Source organism: Clarias gariepinus, chromosome 23 (assembly GCF_024256425.1).
Source record: "Clarias gariepinus isolate MV-2021 ecotype Netherlands chromosome 23, CGAR_prim_01v2, whole genome shotgun sequence".
NCBI classification, from domain to species: domain Eukaryota; kingdom Metazoa; phylum Chordata; class Actinopteri; order Siluriformes; family Clariidae; genus Clarias; species Clarias gariepinus.
Genome location: NC_071122.1, coordinates 4,449,604 through 4,467,379, shown reverse-complemented (window position 1 = coordinate 4,467,379; position 17,776 = coordinate 4,449,604). Strand labels below are relative to the sequence as shown.

The 17,776-nt window shown below is 40.0% G+C and overlaps 1 protein-coding gene across 1 annotated transcript in view; it reads right to left on the bottom strand.

Annotated features, from left to right (window-relative positions):
* Positions 1 to 1,629, bottom strand: part of megf6b (multiple EGF-like-domains 6b) — a 57,991-nt gene extending 56,362 nt beyond the window's left edge. The window contains exon 1 of the mRNA XM_053483501.1: positions 1,491 to 1,629. Within this exon, the coding sequence (XP_053339476.1) occupies positions 1,491 to 1,618 (128 nt within the window). The 5' untranslated portion in view covers positions 1,619 to 1,629. The remainder of the gene's footprint in view (positions 1 to 1,490) is intronic.
* Positions 1,630 to 17,776: the final 16,147 nt, after the last annotated feature.

Genomic DNA, 17,776 nt, shown 5'->3' with positions numbered 1-17,776 from the left:
CTTAAACAACTAAGAGTTGTCTTGTCAATTACAGAATCACATCAGGAAGAAAAAAGTATCACAGATTCACTTTAACAGTTCATGGCCAGGTTACGCAAAAGCAGCAAATCACAGAACTATGCAGGAACTCAACTAATGAATCCACACACACTTCAACGTTCTACTTTTACACAATAGAAAATGTTAGACTCAGATCTGGAATGAGGTGATGTGTTCACAACACAAAACCCCCTCTTATAACTGTACATTATACTGTGCATCTATTCTAATATTTTCACACAATCTGATGCTAAGAAAACACTTTGTTTGAGAACATTAAAAATTGTTTTACAATTTTCATTGTTAAAAGCAGACTTTTTGCTTTGTTGCACATACTAGCTTGGCACAGTTGTACGCCAGATGCCCTTTCTGACGCAACCCTCCGATTTTATCCAGGCTTGAGACCGACAGTGGGACAGGGTTTGGGCATTGGCTGGGAATCGAACCCAGGCCTTGAGCATGGTAGGCGAAACACCTACGACTGGGCCACCAGTGCCCTAAGTAACATCCATATATTAATATGCACAAGGTTTTGTCTGTCCATTGGTGAGAATTCCCTCTTTCAATGATATCTTTACATTGGACAACTCGAAACCAGTCTCAGAAAAAATTCTCTCTGCATGTATGTCTGTCCAAAATGGCTGGACAGAATTTAATGAAACTTGCAGCACTTAGATATCTGCCTAAAGATTAACCCGCACCATAAGCGATCAAAACAAAATGTTGAGAAAATTGTGTTGAGATGTTAATAACAGTTATGTGCCGGATTTAATAATCTACTTTAAAATACGCTACTAATAAGCGTTTCGCTCCATGTTAACAAACACCTGCTCCAACAGATATTAATTAGAAAAGCTAAACTAAATGTCTATTATTTTCACAGATGAAATAACAGCGCTGAAGTGGTATTAGTGTTTTTTAATGCGCTGAAGTTGTTTTAAAACAAACCTTATTCTTTATCTGATCTACTTTTTTATTTCTTTGTATTGATAAGTTAGACAGAGGGTTCTGCCGTACAGACTGACAAGCAGACATGTATGTAAGCTTCAACATGAAATAATAATATCACTGATTGCATTGAAGCTTATTAAATATAATACAGTCTAATTCACAAGTACAGTACAAATGATATATTTTTAAAGGAGAAACAATAGTTCTTAAATACAAAAAAAATATGTTCTAATATCCAGCTAGCACAAAAACAACCCAAGGACAATGAAGCTTTAAAAGTAAAGCTAAAGTTTAAACTCCTTTGATCCAGCCTGGTGGAGTTGAGGTCACGTGATCGGCTCACCTTGATGAGTAATAATTAACATATTAATCTTTTATTATTATTATTATTATTATTATTATAAATCCCAGCATGGTCAGAAATGAGTTCTGCTGCAGATCACTCACTCCGACAGTACAGTACTCCTCAGACCCTGATGATGCTCAGATTCATCACTCACATGTAAGGCATCAGGTCCGATCCGCGCGATGTGGCGGGAATTCCGCTCATTAGAAGCAGCAGCAGCAGCAGCGCGAGCGGAGTTAGAGGACGGAGCGCGCGGCCACACGGAGCTCTGAAAGAGGGCATGGTGGAGCAGAGCGCAGGACTCACACACACACACACACACACACACACACACCGTCTAACACAGAGGAGAAGCTGAGTCCATGCTGGTGGAGACACCTCCAGTCTCTCTCTCACACACACACACACACACTAGTCTCAGAGGCTTAAGCCCACCTACTACTGTATACCCTAAAGAGAGTGGCAATGAGTCACTTGAACTGAACCGATTCCGTTAAGTGAATCAAAACTCAACTGTTGTTTTCTTTGATCCTCGATAATGCAACATTGTTAACATGGGTGTAAATTTCATTTAACAGGAGGGACAATACATATAAAATTTCTCATGGGCAATTTTTGAAGGGGACACATTAAATACAGTCAAATTGTACTTATAAAGATACAGTCTGTCCCCACAGTGAAAAACTTTGCTAAAAACTATTTATTGCATTGTTTGTTATGTTGTTTACGGTCAAGCCATCAACATGCAATAAAATTTAAACATGACTGTTATTGTGAAAAAGATATAGAAAATAAGTAATGTTTTGTAACAAAATCAATCATTAAATAATCAATTTACAGTAACTGCTCTATGTAAAAGAAAGTATACACCTAACTTACCTGATACTGTATATCTGATTGACCCTGGTCTACCTGTCCCTCAATCATTTCTGTCTCCTTTGCCTGTGATTGATATTGTGACATTAGTATTTTCATAAGCACCCATTCTTAAAGCCAAATTGCCTTAATATGTGAACTTGTTGTACTTTATTTGGCGTTTAGGTGCACTGAAAAATGATCTTATGTCCATTTATTTATGACACTGCAAGGCAAGTTTATTTATACTGTAGCACATTTCATACACACTGGTAATTTAAATTGCATTACATAAAGAAAGTAAAACTATCATAAATAATATTCACAACAATAAAAATAAGGAATAAAAAAAAGTTTAAAATTGTATTTAAAATTAATTAAGACACTTAGAACAGAATGGATATTGATTATACAAAACAATACAGTGGTGTCAGTTAGGACGTAGCACAGTGCTCATTTAGTAAATGCACAGCTGAACAATATGTTAATTGTGGCCGTTAATGTTAAGTTAACATTATGCCAAGTCACAGTCACAAATAAAACAATGCATGGGAAACGGCGTTGGTTGTGTTAGTTGCAGTGCACTATGCAACAAGCAACTGGTTCTAAATGCTTTTTTTGCGGGATTTTTTTTTTCTTACCCAATTATCTTAGGTATACATACATATATTTTTCACAATAGAGATTGCGATTTTTTTTTTATATATATTTTTTTTGGGGGGACAACCCTCGGATTGGGGGGGGGGGGGGCACGTCCCCTCCGTCCCCCAGGATTTACGCCCATGTTAATAATAACCTGTGATCATATTTACATCTGTATCTAAATGCCTCTCATCTACTAAATGTCTTTTAACGTGACAATAAAGTAACATTTTTATAAAAGTTATTTTAATTTCTGTCATTTCTGTTTAGTAAGAGACGTTTATAAAGAACTGATTTTTTTTAAGATCCGAGAAAAAATAGTCTTATTTTAATTAGTAATTTTGCATATTTATAAACATACTATTTTTTTTTTACAGAGTTCCTGTTACACAGCCATTCCTCACCGACTCTGACAGTAAGTGTTGTCCTCACTGAATCTAACAGTAGACAGCATCGTCTAAGCCGAGCTCATGACTACTGAAACCTTGGATCAGTGTGGAATGTGATAAATGAGGGGATGGGATCATATGTACAGGGGTGAGAGTGATTAATGAAGGTGCAGTAGTTAATACAATGTGCCCAAAAGTTTGTATAAAAGTTTGTTTATATGAAGTTTAATTTGAGAATTTGCTAGATATGTACCATTTTTTAAAAGAAATGTGTATAAGGACTATAAACTTCTTATGGGACTCAAGTTCATATGTATGTAAGGCAGAACAGAATGGCATCATCAAAGAAAACATGACAATAAAGAGAAACGAGGAAATAATCCCTGTTCAAAAGTTGCATACGTTTAGTTCTTAATATCGTGTATTTCCCCCTTTAGCATCAACAATGGCATGCAGTCTTTTGTATTAATTGTGCATGTTAATTAATTACCTACTCTAACTTACTCATGGATGTCAATCATCTCAGAGCACACACACACACACACACCAACATACACACACAATTTGGGAAAGCCAATTAGCTTGATCTGCATGTCTTTGGACTGTGAGAGGAAGTCCCCAATGGAAACCGACCGAGCACAGGGAGAACCCCATGCACACAGACCCAAGGCCGGAATCAAGCCTGAAACCTGAAAGGCAACCACTGTCGCCTTGCCTTCTGAGAAGGCTCAGATCTTTTAACATCAACCCCATTATTTGGATGTTTTATGGAACTCGTTGTGGCGAGGGTTATTTTTTATGCTGTAGTCTGTCGGGGCTGTAACATGAAAGTGTCAGACAGAAATGGACTGTACAAGTAATTAAAAGCGCCGGATCAGTACTAGGCATGGAGCTTGACTCTGGGTATGTGGTAGAGGAGGATTCTGTTCAAAATACAATGCATCTTGATCTATCCTTCTCACCCACTAGACATTGTTCTCTCCAACCAGAGAAGCAAATTCAGCGAGAGACTGAATACTACCAAGTGTTCTACAGAGCGCCACCGGAGATCTTTCCTTCCAACCCATAGCAAAATTTTGTTGCTTAGAATTATGTTCACTAGTCTTGAGACTGAATTGAGCTTTTTCATTACAAGCCAGACATTGTCTTTTCTATTTCTCCCAAAGGTGACTTAGGAGAAACAATGAGACACAACAGAGATACAACCCGAGAGATACATAAGAAACATAAGAAATCTGAGACATACATGAGACAAACATAAGAAATCTGAGACATACATGAAAAAACAGAACTGCATTTGAAGAAGAAGCAAATGAGCCATATATAAGACAGTGAGATTAAAGCCAACTATAAATGAGAAGTATGAAACACAAATGAGAATTATTAAAGTTTTATTGAACATTCTCAATTAACAGCATACAGTGATGAGCCACAACTAGCACCACCTCAGACAAGCCAGTGTCCTTACTGACCTCTCTCCACCACAAAATGAAAACTGGTTAACAATATTAAAAAGTATATATGACTTTTAACACAATATTATGATTTATTGTATTCTCTATTGATTTCACATTTCAGAGATCTAACCTAATAATCTTCCCTTCTTTTACCCGTATGTGAAGAGTAAGATGAAGTATATTAAAAAAAAAGTACTAAACACTCTTTAGTGGAGGTGGCACTGTTTGTCAGAGAACCCTAGCCCTTAACCCCCCATTTTTAGCCATTCATTGTGTTATGTTTCATTGTGTGTAAGAAATATATAGGGGTCAGGATTGTGCAATAAAGAGTAAAAAAAAAATTTCAGCACAACCTATAGGCAATATAATGAACTGAATTTTATTTCATTTTAATCAACTATACACACATGACTGAGCATAAATGTAAAAATGATCATGTAGGCAAAGAAATAAAAAAGATTTAAGATCATGTGTGACCATAATAATAAGAATAAGAATAAGAATGCATATATTAACTATACAGTCCAAAATAAAGTGACATGTAATGAAAACCCTGTCTTTCAGCAAACATACATTTTATAATTAGGACATGAAATGTAATATGTGCTTTTTGTGAGTTCTACATTTTTGTACATCATTCCGGTAGCAGTAAAATGTAAGTTTTTTCAAAAATAATAAGGGTAATTTTGCATGACATATCAGAAAACCCAAATGCACAGTTTACTGTATATTTGGGAAACAAAACATATGTGAGTCACACAAGACAAATATGAACCATCTCTGAGATTTACAGGTAATAAGCGACATTTGAGAAGATGGAGAAAATGTCTAAACAATCTCATTCAAGTCTCAAAGACATTTGTTTCAATTTCAAATTTTGTAAAAGATGTAAAACATTCCTTTTATATTATCAGTCATATTTTCCAAATAAATGGACTGTTTAACAATTTCTTTCAGGGTATGCAAACATTTGAGCACAATCATATATGATTTTTTTATTATGTATATAAAAAATTGTACAGGGAATAAGACATGTTAAGAAGATATCATGCTTAAATAACACAATATTTATCTGAACATATATTAGTGTTTGGATGATAGAGTATAAACAGAATAAAAAGGGTAGAATGTACAGTAGCGCAATGATAAACATACATTATGGATGTTAGTGGATGAAGAAGTGCAATATAGACAAAAAATCAGCAATATGTTGAAAAGTTTATATGAAGAACTAAAAACTGATTTTTCAGTATTTTCTTTGCAATAAGCTACAACTGGTGACTTAGAGGTTAGCACTGTCACCCTGCACCTCCACGGTCTGGGTTCGACTCCTGGCTCAGGTCTGTGTGCATTAATGTTTGTATGTTCGCTCTGAGTTCTTGTTTTCTTCCAAGATAAATCAAGTGCATATATAAAAAAAAATAAAAAATGAACGCCCCATGTAAAACATCCATGCAGTGTGAGGTCATGATGTTTGCATCGCATTACAGGAACTGAGTATGATGAAGGCAGATGAAGGCACTAAAGATCAGGGCTACAAATTTCAGTCTACTGATTCAGCATTACTGAAAAAAATAACTGTTTAGATTGATCTTTTAAACACATTAAATCACACAGGTCAGTGAGATAAACGTCAATGTGTATAATTAAACCTTTTTTTTTGGCAGAAGCTGAGTTTTGATCAACAGCAGAAACACAAATCCACTCAGCACCTTCCAAGAGCTTTAGTGACGTTGAGAAATGACTTGTGTGAACTTGTGAACTTCACTTAAGTGAAGTGGACTTTAAGTTTCTTCCAAAACCCTTCACAGATATACAGGACCTAGGGTTTAATTTCTAGAAAGATCTAGGGTTTTATGATGTTCAGTTGTCAGTAAAGAGTTTGAGTGTGTTTCTGTAAATCATTAAATTAACTGTGTAATTTAAAGTAACCCCTTCACTATTGTATTATTCTGTGCATAAGAGGTTAGAGATTATCAGAGATTATGTTTAGTTTAGTATTAAACATGAAATTTAAATTCAAATCCTGTTCTGCTTTTTTCTCAGACTGAGGTGCTGTACAGCACAATCACACACTGCCCCTAATGGCCATTCACGGAACTGCATAGTGTCTGCCACTGATTATAAGCTGATTATATTCTTTAAGTAGAAGACAAATAAATAAACAACTGCACATTTCATTATTCAATTTATGAACTAAATGCTAGTTTAAAATGCTATTAAATACATTGTTTAAGCACCGTTTAACTGATCTGAAATTAGACAGCTTGCTATAATTATATCACTGGCACTATATCAACATTACAACTGAATAAACCACTTTATACTGCAGTGTGTGTCTTTACGTATGAACATGATCACGATTAGCTAAGAGCTAAGGGCTGGGGGGGGGGGGGGGATCCAAGATGGCGGAGTGCGTACCAAGTTTGTTGCAGGTTTCAGAACTTTTTGTTGTTTTGTTCTGGAATTGTGACTTTAAAGAGTTAAAGTGCGTTAACCCAATATTTGTGGACGTAAACTAGTACCAGAATAAACAACTTTCCACCAAATTCACCTTAATTTTCCTTAATTAGTCTTTTTTAATATTTTCTGCGACTAAGATGGATCATGACTACGAGAGAGGAGTGTGACGACGACGACATTGAGGCTTTGGAAGTCGACGATACGACCTTCAAAGACGACAAAATCAACTGGGCTTACATCCGACAAAAGGTCCGAACCCGAAGAAAGCAAAAGTGGCACGAGCCCGGATATTGGAGGATGAGGACACCGCTGCTGCTATCCTGCAAGCAATCAATGTCTTAACGCAGAAGATGGATGAACAAACGGCGCTGCTGCGAAAGTTTAAAAAACGTATCGATAGGAACACAGCGGAAATAAGGAAGAATAAAGAAGGTATAGCAGAACTCCAGGAGAAAGGTATTGATTATGGTATTTTTCCTGAAAAAGAGACAACAGAAAGAGATGGTCATTGGGATTCTCACCAGAGTTGTACCCATGTCTGTGGATAGACTGAGAGAAACTGTTGACACTGTTCATCGGCTGGGAAGGAAGGGAAATCTTTCTTCTGCATCATCCGCGTCCCCAAGAGCCATAATTATTCAGTTTGGTATGAGGACAGTCCAGGACGACGTCTAGAAAAAATCGAGGGATGCAAGAGTTTGTAAAGAGAAGAACATCCGCTTTAAGGAAGACATCTCCAAAGAAGATCGGGAGGCTTGAGCCAAACTGTGGCCGCTGGTTCAGGACGCCAGGAGTAAGGGCAAGAGAGCGTTTCTGAAGGAAGGCTATGCTTTGATTGACAAGCGAAGAGTGGACCCAATCTGAGCATTATATGCACCCGTTTTTCACTTCTCAGGTGTGCTGATGTTGTATCAGCTTTAATGTTTTATATGTTCCCTGATTGTTGAGGGTTATTGCACTAACCGTTTTATATAGGACGCAGCTGCTCGTTCCTGCAAGTCTTCTACATTTTCTTTTTCTTAAATAGTTCTATAGACGTGTTTTATGTTATCTTTTATATCGTTGAATGTTAGGGGGCTGAAAAACATTGTGAAGCGTAAGGCAATTTTTCTTTTCTGCAAGGAGCAAAAGGCAAACTGTGTCTTTCTACAAGAGACCCACTCTGTAGAGGCTGACACAAAGTTCTGGAAACTACAGTGGGGAGACCCTGTTTTCTTTAGTCACGGTTCACCTCATTCAGCTGGAGTGATGATTTTATTTAATAGATTTCCGGGTAACGTCATAGATTGTAAAAGTGATTCTGATGGTTATTGGCTGATGATGGTGGTGTCAGAGATTAATGGTTCAAACTACATTATGTTATGCGTGTATGGTTATACCAATAGAGCTCAGAACAAAAAACGTCTCGGGTTACTTTGCTGTAACCCTGTTCCCTGAAAAGGCGGGAACGAGATGCTGCGTGAAAACGCTATGGGAACATCTTGTCATGTTGCCGGTTGTGAAGCATGTGTGTACCAAACACGCCAAATTTTTGGCTTTTATAACCTCGGTCAGGTGACGTCATCTGATAGGACGCACCTGCAGGTTATAAATAGTAGTGAACCGGAAACATTCCTTAGATTGATTTGTCTGAACGGACGTCCGGTCACATAGGCAGTGCGGCATTGGGACGCAGCATCTCGTTCCTGCCTTTTCAGGAAACAGGGTTACAGCAAAGTAACCCGAGACGTTCCCTTTCAAAGGCTACACTCGATGCTGCGTGAAAACGCTATGGGAACGAGAGTGCCAACGCCGCCGCACTGCGAGTGTCTGGACTCCAAGGTTGTGTAGCGTGTGCGCACAAGGCCAAGAAGGTCTCAGAACTATGTCTGGGTAGCTGACTCGAGGACCCGTGAGCCCGGAGTAGCATGAACATCCAAACTATAAATGTAATAAATGTGTGCGGAGAGGACAACCCTCCGTGTCACACACTTGCTGCAGGGGAATACCTCTTGCTAGTGCAATAGATGAGGCGATCCCCCTGGTTGAATGAGCCCTGATTCCTAGAGGCGAAGTGAGCCCACGCGCCTCATAGGAGAGGGCAATAGCCCAGTGTAGTGGGGGCCACCCCCCGTTGCGGCCCCAGACCATGTAAAAGCTGCTTTGACTTACGCCACTAGCTGATGCGGTGGACGTAAATCTAAAGAGCACTTACTGGACACAGTAGGTGAAGTCTTTCCTGCTCCGAAGCTGTAAAGGTGGAGGACAGAAGGCTTCATAAACAATAGGATGCATATTGGAAAATGTGTGCGGAGAGGACCAACCCTCCGCGTCCCAGACTTGCTGCAAGGGAATACCTCTTGCTAGTGCAATTGATGAGGCGATTCCCCTGGTTGAATGAACCCTGATTCCTAGAGGCGAAGTGAACCCACGCGCCTCATAGGAGAGGGCAATAGCATCTCTCACGCCGCTTGCGGCTTCAAAACATGTAAAAACTGCTCTGACTTACGCCACTGGCTAATGCGGTGGACGTAAATCTGAAGAGCACGAACTGGACACAGTAAGTGAAGTCTCTCCTGCTCCGAAGCTGTAAAGGCGGAGGACAGAAGGCTTCAAAACAATAGGATGCATATTGGCAAATGTGTGCAGAGAGGACCAACTCTCCGCATCACAGACTTGCTGCAAAGGAATACCTCTTGCTAGTGCAATTGATGAGGCGATTCCCCTGGTTGAATGAACCCTGATTCCTAGAGGCGAAGTGAACCCACGCGCCTCATAGGAGAGGGCAATAGCATCTCTCACGCAGCTTGCGGCTTCAAAACATGTAAAAGCTGCTCTGACTTACGCCACTGGCTAATGCGGTGGATGTAAATCTGAAGAGCACGTACTGGACACAGTAAGTGATGTCTCTCCTGCTCCGAAGCTGTAAAGGCGGAGGACAGAAGGCTTCAAAACAATAGGATGCATGTTGGCAAATGTGTGCGGAGAGGACCAACCCTCCGTGTCACATACTTGCTGCAAGGGAATACCTCTTGCTAATGCAATTGATGAGGCGATTCCCCTGGTTGAATGAGCCCTGATTCCTAGGGGCGAAGTGAGCCCACGCGCCTCATAGAAGAGGGCAATAGCTGTCTGATTCTCTTAGAGAGGTAACACCATTTAGAAAAACCATTTTAAGGGTCAGAAACCTGAGGCGCTGACTCTAGTGGTTCAACAAGGGGCACAAGCCAGAGGACATTTTTTTTATCTGCAGAAACTCCAGCACTGAAACAATTCGGCAGTGGACTGGGTCTACCTGCTTCGTCATGCACCAACTTTTCAAATACATTCTATTTGAGGGGAGGCAGTCCTAGTACTTAGAATAGTCTTAATTACGCTGGCAGGAAGACCAGCTTGACTTACAGTCAGAGAGTAGTAAAGGGGACATTTGCTGATCTTGCGAGGCGAAGAGGTCCACCTACGCTACATGAAATTTTCCCAGAATGTAAATCGCCCTGAGGGACAGGAATCTGGTGCGCTAGCTATTTAGCGGTGGAGCACAGTCCGCCCTGGCGATTAATATATGAGACTGCCATAGTGTTGTCCACCCGCACTAGGACATGGTAGTCTCAACTGCTGGAGGAAGTGCTTTAGGGCCTGAAATAGAGCCATGATTTTGAGGCAATTGATGTGCCGCGCAAAAAGATGGCCTCTCCAGCTCCCTTGGGCTGGACGATCATTTAAGACCGCACCCCAGCCCATGAGGGAAGCGTCTGTCGTTAGCATCTGCGACAACAAGACGAACTTAGAGTGGGACCCAGAGTCAGAAACCGGGGTCTGAACCACATAGGAAGGGTACGAAGCACCTGGCGCGTAGCCCTTATTGGGGATTGGCCCTAGAGTAAAATCCCCTGGTTCTTAGCCACAACTGAAATGCTCTCATGTGCAGAAGGTCCAAAGGTGTCACCGTGGCTACAGCTGCCATGAGAGCTAAGACCTCTGAAAGTGATGGTCACTTTCTGGTCTAGCTTGATTTCCTTGACGGTGTTGAGAATGGATTCGACACGAGCGGGAGACAGCTGTGCCCGCTTACGCTCAAATTCCATGTGACACCCAAAAATGTTGTCCTCTAAATAGGAAAGAGAATGCTTTCATGGCATTGGATCTCAATCCTAGGAAACAAAGATTAGCTAGAACGACATGCTGATGTTGAAGCGCTAGCTACTGAGACTGGGCCAGCCAGTCATGTAATTCAATATGAATGCTCTGGAGTCGTAAGAGCCAGAACTACATCCATGTATTTTGTGTAGGTGCGGGTGAAAAAGCTAGACCAAATGGAAGGACCCGATACTGGTAAGCTTCGCCCCCGAAAGCGAACCTCAGGAACCTCCTGTGTTGTGGCAATATTTCCATTGATTTTTTTTTAGATAGCGGTAAAGCCCGCAAAATCAAAAAAAAAAAAATTGGACGCAGCCCCCCGTTCCTCTTGCACTTTCCGGTTTCATGGAAGTGGAGACCACGCCATTGAAACGCGGAAGGTGATGTGAGAACTGAATCCTGTAGTTTCTCTGTACAGTGCTTAGTGCCCAAGGAGATATACTTGGTAGTAGCTTCCATGCGGCCAGTTTCTCAGAAAGGAGCAAAGCTTAGCGGCTTGGTTAAACGGGGGGGATGTTAGATGTTCGGCATCCTGAAACACGGCAGGAAAAACCCGAAGAACTAACATTTTATTGGAGACTGGAGTTGCCCAAAACACCAGTGGTGGCGGAGCAAGAACACCAACCTCCTGGGGGTGCCAGGGAGAACACTTCATTCTTTAAAAGGAATTCTGCGTGCCTCTCCCCATTGGGGGGCCACCCCCCACGGTCCTGGGCACATGAACCTCAGGGCTTCTTTGTGAAGACAATATGCCAGTCTGACCTCTTTTGAGGCGGATTGCGTGACGCACCCCAATCTTGCGAGGGGGTGCCCAGCTCAAAAACACTCTCCTTGTGTGTTTCATGCCTCGCAACAGTCAGACCCGGTCGAGACTGGGTGGCCGACAGTCCCGACTCTTGAGCAAGGCGGGGAAGGAATTTCCCGAAGGCTTGTTATATAACTTCGCCTCATGAACCTAGTGGCGACCGAGTTAACGAGATCGCCAAGTAGGCCGGGAGGCGAGATGGGGCATCGAGGAGGAATACACGATCCTTTTCCTTAATGCCCCTGTGATTCAACCACAAGTGCCTCTCCGCGGAGACCATAGCAGCCATAAAACCGCCGATAGCACGAGCCGTCTGCTTTGTTGCACGAAGAGACAAGTCTGTGGCCCGGCGTAAATCCAATACGCCTTACCTTGCAGAGCCCCGCCAGTACTCAAGTCTCTCAGCAGGTCAGCCTGGTAGGCGTGCAAAACCGCCATGGTGTGCAATGTGCCAACCTGACCTGCTGCCTGAAAAGCTTTTCCCTCCAGGGAAGATAAAAAGTCTACACAGCTTGAAAGGAAGTAATAGCTTTTCAGGAAGGATGATGTCCCAGAAGAGAGATAGCCTGGAAGCGTCTCTTCTATCTGGGTGTCATCATATAACTCCGCGTTTCTACCTCAATTATATTTAAATAAGTAAATAAGTTGATGGCAGGAAAACACGGGATGAATACAGCTTACTCCATGAAAGGGTTAACTCATATGGAGATTGCTAAGAAAAGGGGAGAGAGCGTCGTTCAGGCTCCGCCCCCAGCCACCCGACAGAACCGTCTATGTTTTTATTTATTTATTTTTAAGTGCTTAGAGCCTATTACCATCTCCGCGGAAGCAGAAGAGGATGTTTATCCTTGCCCATTCACAAGAAGCGCGGCGCGCGCTTGCGAGCGGACAGAGGGATTTCCCGATCCGATGAGAACGCGAAAGAAAGGAGTTTTAAATCCGTTTCTCACTGCTCTGCCGGATGCACAAGTTTAAGCCCCAGGAATGCGCGGCGGCTCGGAATGCGAGGCGCGCGCGTAGCACTTAATCGAAGCAGTAAATGTAGAGATCGCCCTCCGATATGGATTATACACACGGAGGGACATCTCGTTTAAACTCTGCCATTATCGGTGAGTTAAACACTTATTTTTGCTGGTTAGACACACACACTCACAACTAGGTGAAGACAAGAATCTGAGGAATGTTTCCGGTTCACTCCTATTTATAACCTGCAGGTGCGTCCTATCAGATGACGTCACCTGACCGAGGTTATAAAAGCCAAAAATTTGGCGTGTTTGGTACACACATGCTTCACAACCGGCAACATGACAAGATGTTCCCCATAGCGTTTTCATGCAGCATCGAGTGTAGCCTTTGAAAGGGAACTTCAATCTTTCCTTTGCGACAAATTGGAGCAATGGAAGTTAAGCTATTTAGTTGACAAGGTTATTGTGGGAGGAGACTTTAATGTTGTTCCTGACCCTTTTTTAGTCCGTTTTCCATCTAGGGCGTCATGTCACATCTTTGATGATACTATTCTTAATTTGGTTACCAAAGTCAGTCTGTGTGACTACTGGAGACTGGACAATCCTTCTGCGACTCGATATACTCGGTTTAATTCATCTAACAAAGGTCAATGTTCCAGGATTGATTCTTGGTTAATTTCCAACAACTTGATCAATGATATCTCCAAGTGTGAAATTTCAGCAAACGGTGCCTATTTTCGTTCAAGAGCCCGATGGATTGAGGAGGGAAGAAAAACTTTTTCTACTTCTTTAATTTAGAGAAGAAGAGACAAGCTAAAAAAGGATTCAATGACTGAATATTGAGGGGGTTACAACCAATGACCAGGAAAATGAGGAAATATTACAGTTTTATAGTAATCTTTATAAGTCAAACTATTCGGTTCTTCAGGTTCTATTGGAACATTGGATGAAGATTTGAAGGTTCTTATGGAGGGTGAACTCGCGATTGAAGAGCTGGACGAGGCAGTCAAACGGGTAAATCACCAGGAATTGATGGGTTAACATTGGAATTTTACTCCTTTTCCTGGCAAGACATTAGATTAATGCTTTTCAATGCATATATAGAATGTATCTCATCGACTAATCTTTCACCCACAATGAAACAAGGTCTCATCACATTAATCCCAAAACCCAACAAAGACAAACTTCTATTGGATAATTGGAGACCGGTAACTTTTCTGTGCATTGACTATAAATTATTGGCTCATGTTTATGCGAACCGTTTAAATGAGTGTTTAAAACATTTAGTGGATGAGTGTCAGTCGGCTTTTATAAAAGGAAGAAATATACACAATCATATTAGATTGATTCTTGATATGATTAATTATCGTCACTTAATCAAGACTGAAAGTTTGGTGTTGTTTTTGGACATTCATAAGCCCTTTGATACTGTTGAACATCCTGTTTTGCTTAAAGCCTTACATCACCTTAGTTTTGGGGTAAACTTTTGTACTGTAATGTGATCAAAATGTTTTACAGCAACATCTATAGCTTTGTTTCTCTTAACCCTGGAATGACGCCTAGGTTTGAGGTGTAGCGAGGTATTCGTCAGGGATGCCCTATTTCTCCTAAACTGTTCATCCTGACCACTCAGTTGTTGGCGCTGATCATCCAGAATGACCCTGATCTGCAAGGTATAAACATTTTTGATGAAGAATTCAAGATAAGTAAATTTGCCGATGATACAGCTCTGTTTTTAGGAGACAAATCTATGGTAGCTAAGCCTCTCAACACTATCTCATTCTTCTCCCAGGCTTCAGGACTGTGTCTGAATATATATATAAAAAAAAGTGAATTGTTACCTATTCACACATGTTCTGATTCTAATATTGCTTCAATAAGAGTAGAACCAGAAGTGAAGTATTTAGGTATAGTGATATCTAAAACCATGATTAGAAGAGAAGAAACCAACATCTGTAGTCGTATTGTTGACAGGAAGAGATCTCTTAGTCGTTGGCTGACTAGGGATATCACTGGATTTGGTAGAGTCATTCTTTCCAAAGCTGAAGGTCTTTCTAAATTCATTTATCCTTGTCATTCTCTGTATGTTTCTCCCTAAAACTTAAGAAAGCCAACTCAGTTATTTTTTAATTCCTGTGGAAATATAAAACCCACTATATTAAAAGATCACCGTTGGTGAAGGATTATGTTCAGGGTGGTGCTAGAGCTTTGGACTTTGAATCATTGGTAGGAACTTTTAAGATTAATTGGCTACGAGCTTGTTTATTATATATATATATATATATATATATATATATATATATATATATATATATATATATATCTGATTCCATGTGGTTTTATATACCCAGATCTATATTCAAGAAATTAGGAGGAATTGATTTTTTTATTTTATTAAAATGTGACTTTGGGATCAGCAAAATTCCTGTTAAATTATCTTGTTTTCACAAACAGATCCTTTCTTTCTGGAAAATGATATTTACACACAACTTCTCTCCCCACATGTCAACACTATGGAGCAATAGAGTGATAACTGTTAACAGAAAGTCATCGTTTAATAGAAACTGGTTTGAGAGTTGTAATTTGTTCGTGACTGACTTGTTGGACTCCGATGGTATTTTGTTGGATTATGTATCTTTTTTAAAGAAATTTAATTTAGGTTGTCCGCAGAAAGAATACCGGACGGTTTATCGTGCTATCCCGTTGGCTTTAAGGCAGCTAATATGCAACATAATGTTATATACAGAAGTCAAACCAGTGTTGCCAAATTAAAAAATTGGTAATTGTAATCTAGACGATAGCAAATGTAACAATAAGGTTATTTAACTTTAAATTAATTCTTTTCCATGAGTTTGACCCAGGTAGGCATTTGCAGGCTTTTCATGGGGATCAGTCACTCATGGAAAAGGATTTGTTAAGTGGCCTGTTTCCCCAAAAGTTAAAGAAACTCATTTCAGGATAATTATTAATATATACCCAGTGTCCGAATTTTTAAAGAGAAGGTTTAACTTTAAGGTGGACCTGTGTTCTTTTTGTGATTCAGCCTGTGAAACATTACAACACCTGTTTTTCCTATGTCCTATGTCAGCTGATTTTTGGTCAGAATTACACACCTGGTTATCACTCAAGATCAATGATCGATGATATGAAATTTGGTTTTTAAATGACTTTAAACAACACTTTATGCTACTTAAGAAACTGAAATCAAGCAAATCAGTAAGGATCTGTGATGACATTTCTCATTTTTTACTGTTTTGATTCATGCCTCCAGTGCCGTGCTCTCTGTTATTTTGCACTCAGTTTTTATTACTGTGAATCCTTTTAGCCCCCCTTTCGTTCCTTTCTTTATTTTGTTATGATATTGTAATAATTGAATGTTGATTTGTTTTATCCTCCGCGAGATTTTGTACTGTATTGTATTTTGTTTGTTATTCAATAAAAATAAATAAATAAATAAAAAACTAAGGGCTAATGTGCGCAAGCTTAGCTGTAGCTTAGCATAGCTTCTGTACTACGTTTATTATAAATGCATATTTGGGAACGTATAAAATTAAATATTCACGCCTGAATGTTTAATAGACTAAATGAGATTGTTATTAACTTTTCCACTACTGCTACCATTGCTACAAATTTAGCATTTAAATAGCAAGTACAGAATAGTGACACTTGATTTACGCTTCGCCTTTTAACTATATTTTAACGATAATTATCTGATACTATATAAAGTCACATATTTAATGAAAATTAAAACATAATCACATATAATTCACTCATAACACATTACACACGAAGTCATTGGCTAATGGTGGCCATGTTTCTTTTTCACGATTCTAACTGCCTCTTAAAGCCAAATGTCCAGTCCAGCCTTCCTCAAAAAGAAAAAACGTCTGATGATTCCTTCCCGATCTTATCTTGTCTTATTCTGTGTTTTTCTTTATCTACATCCATTTATTATTTCCACACACTCTACTTGTTCCGTCTTAGTACCACGTGCGTCTTTGGAGTTCTGTAAGTTGAATCGCCACAATCTATACTGTAGATCTCATTCTCCCTCAGCTTCCCTGTTCTTTAATGGCAACTTTGCAGTCCAGTCATTAAAAACATTAAATGCTTCCTTTCCTGATCAGTGACTTCCTCCTATTCTAAAAGACTTTATTGCCTTCTACTCTCCTTCTAGTCTGCACCTGTACTAATGATTGTTCTGCTGCTGCTGGATTACTTCAAATCAGTGTGTTTCAATGACTAAACTACTGTAAATTTCTCGGCCCATTGTCACTCACCAAACAATGGGTTCGAGTGATGTCACAAACATTGATGATGTCACACGGGGAAGCGATAAATAACTTTATCACTCCCTTTTTACAGACGGAAAGACACTCTTTTTGCTGAACATTGAGGATAATTAATCATGACCATGAGGTTAATGAATCACAGAGATCAGAAACCAGCAATTCGGGATGAAGGCACGTTACGCCGAAGTTCCAGATTAATGGCAAATGGGTACTATAATATCCATGACAACACAATTCGACAGATCTGCTACAAGGAGGCCCCTGTCAGAATTTTCAAAAACAGGAAGAGGAAGCGCAAGGGGGGCGGAGCCCGTCGCAACTTCATTAAGGAACTTAATTTGTGCGATTCTCAAAGCCTGAAGAATCCTAAGAATAGAGAGAAACCTGAAAGATCTCAACATGTTTCCTCACCCAGCAGATGGACTTCAGTTGTAAAGGAGGTGGTTCATCTTTCAC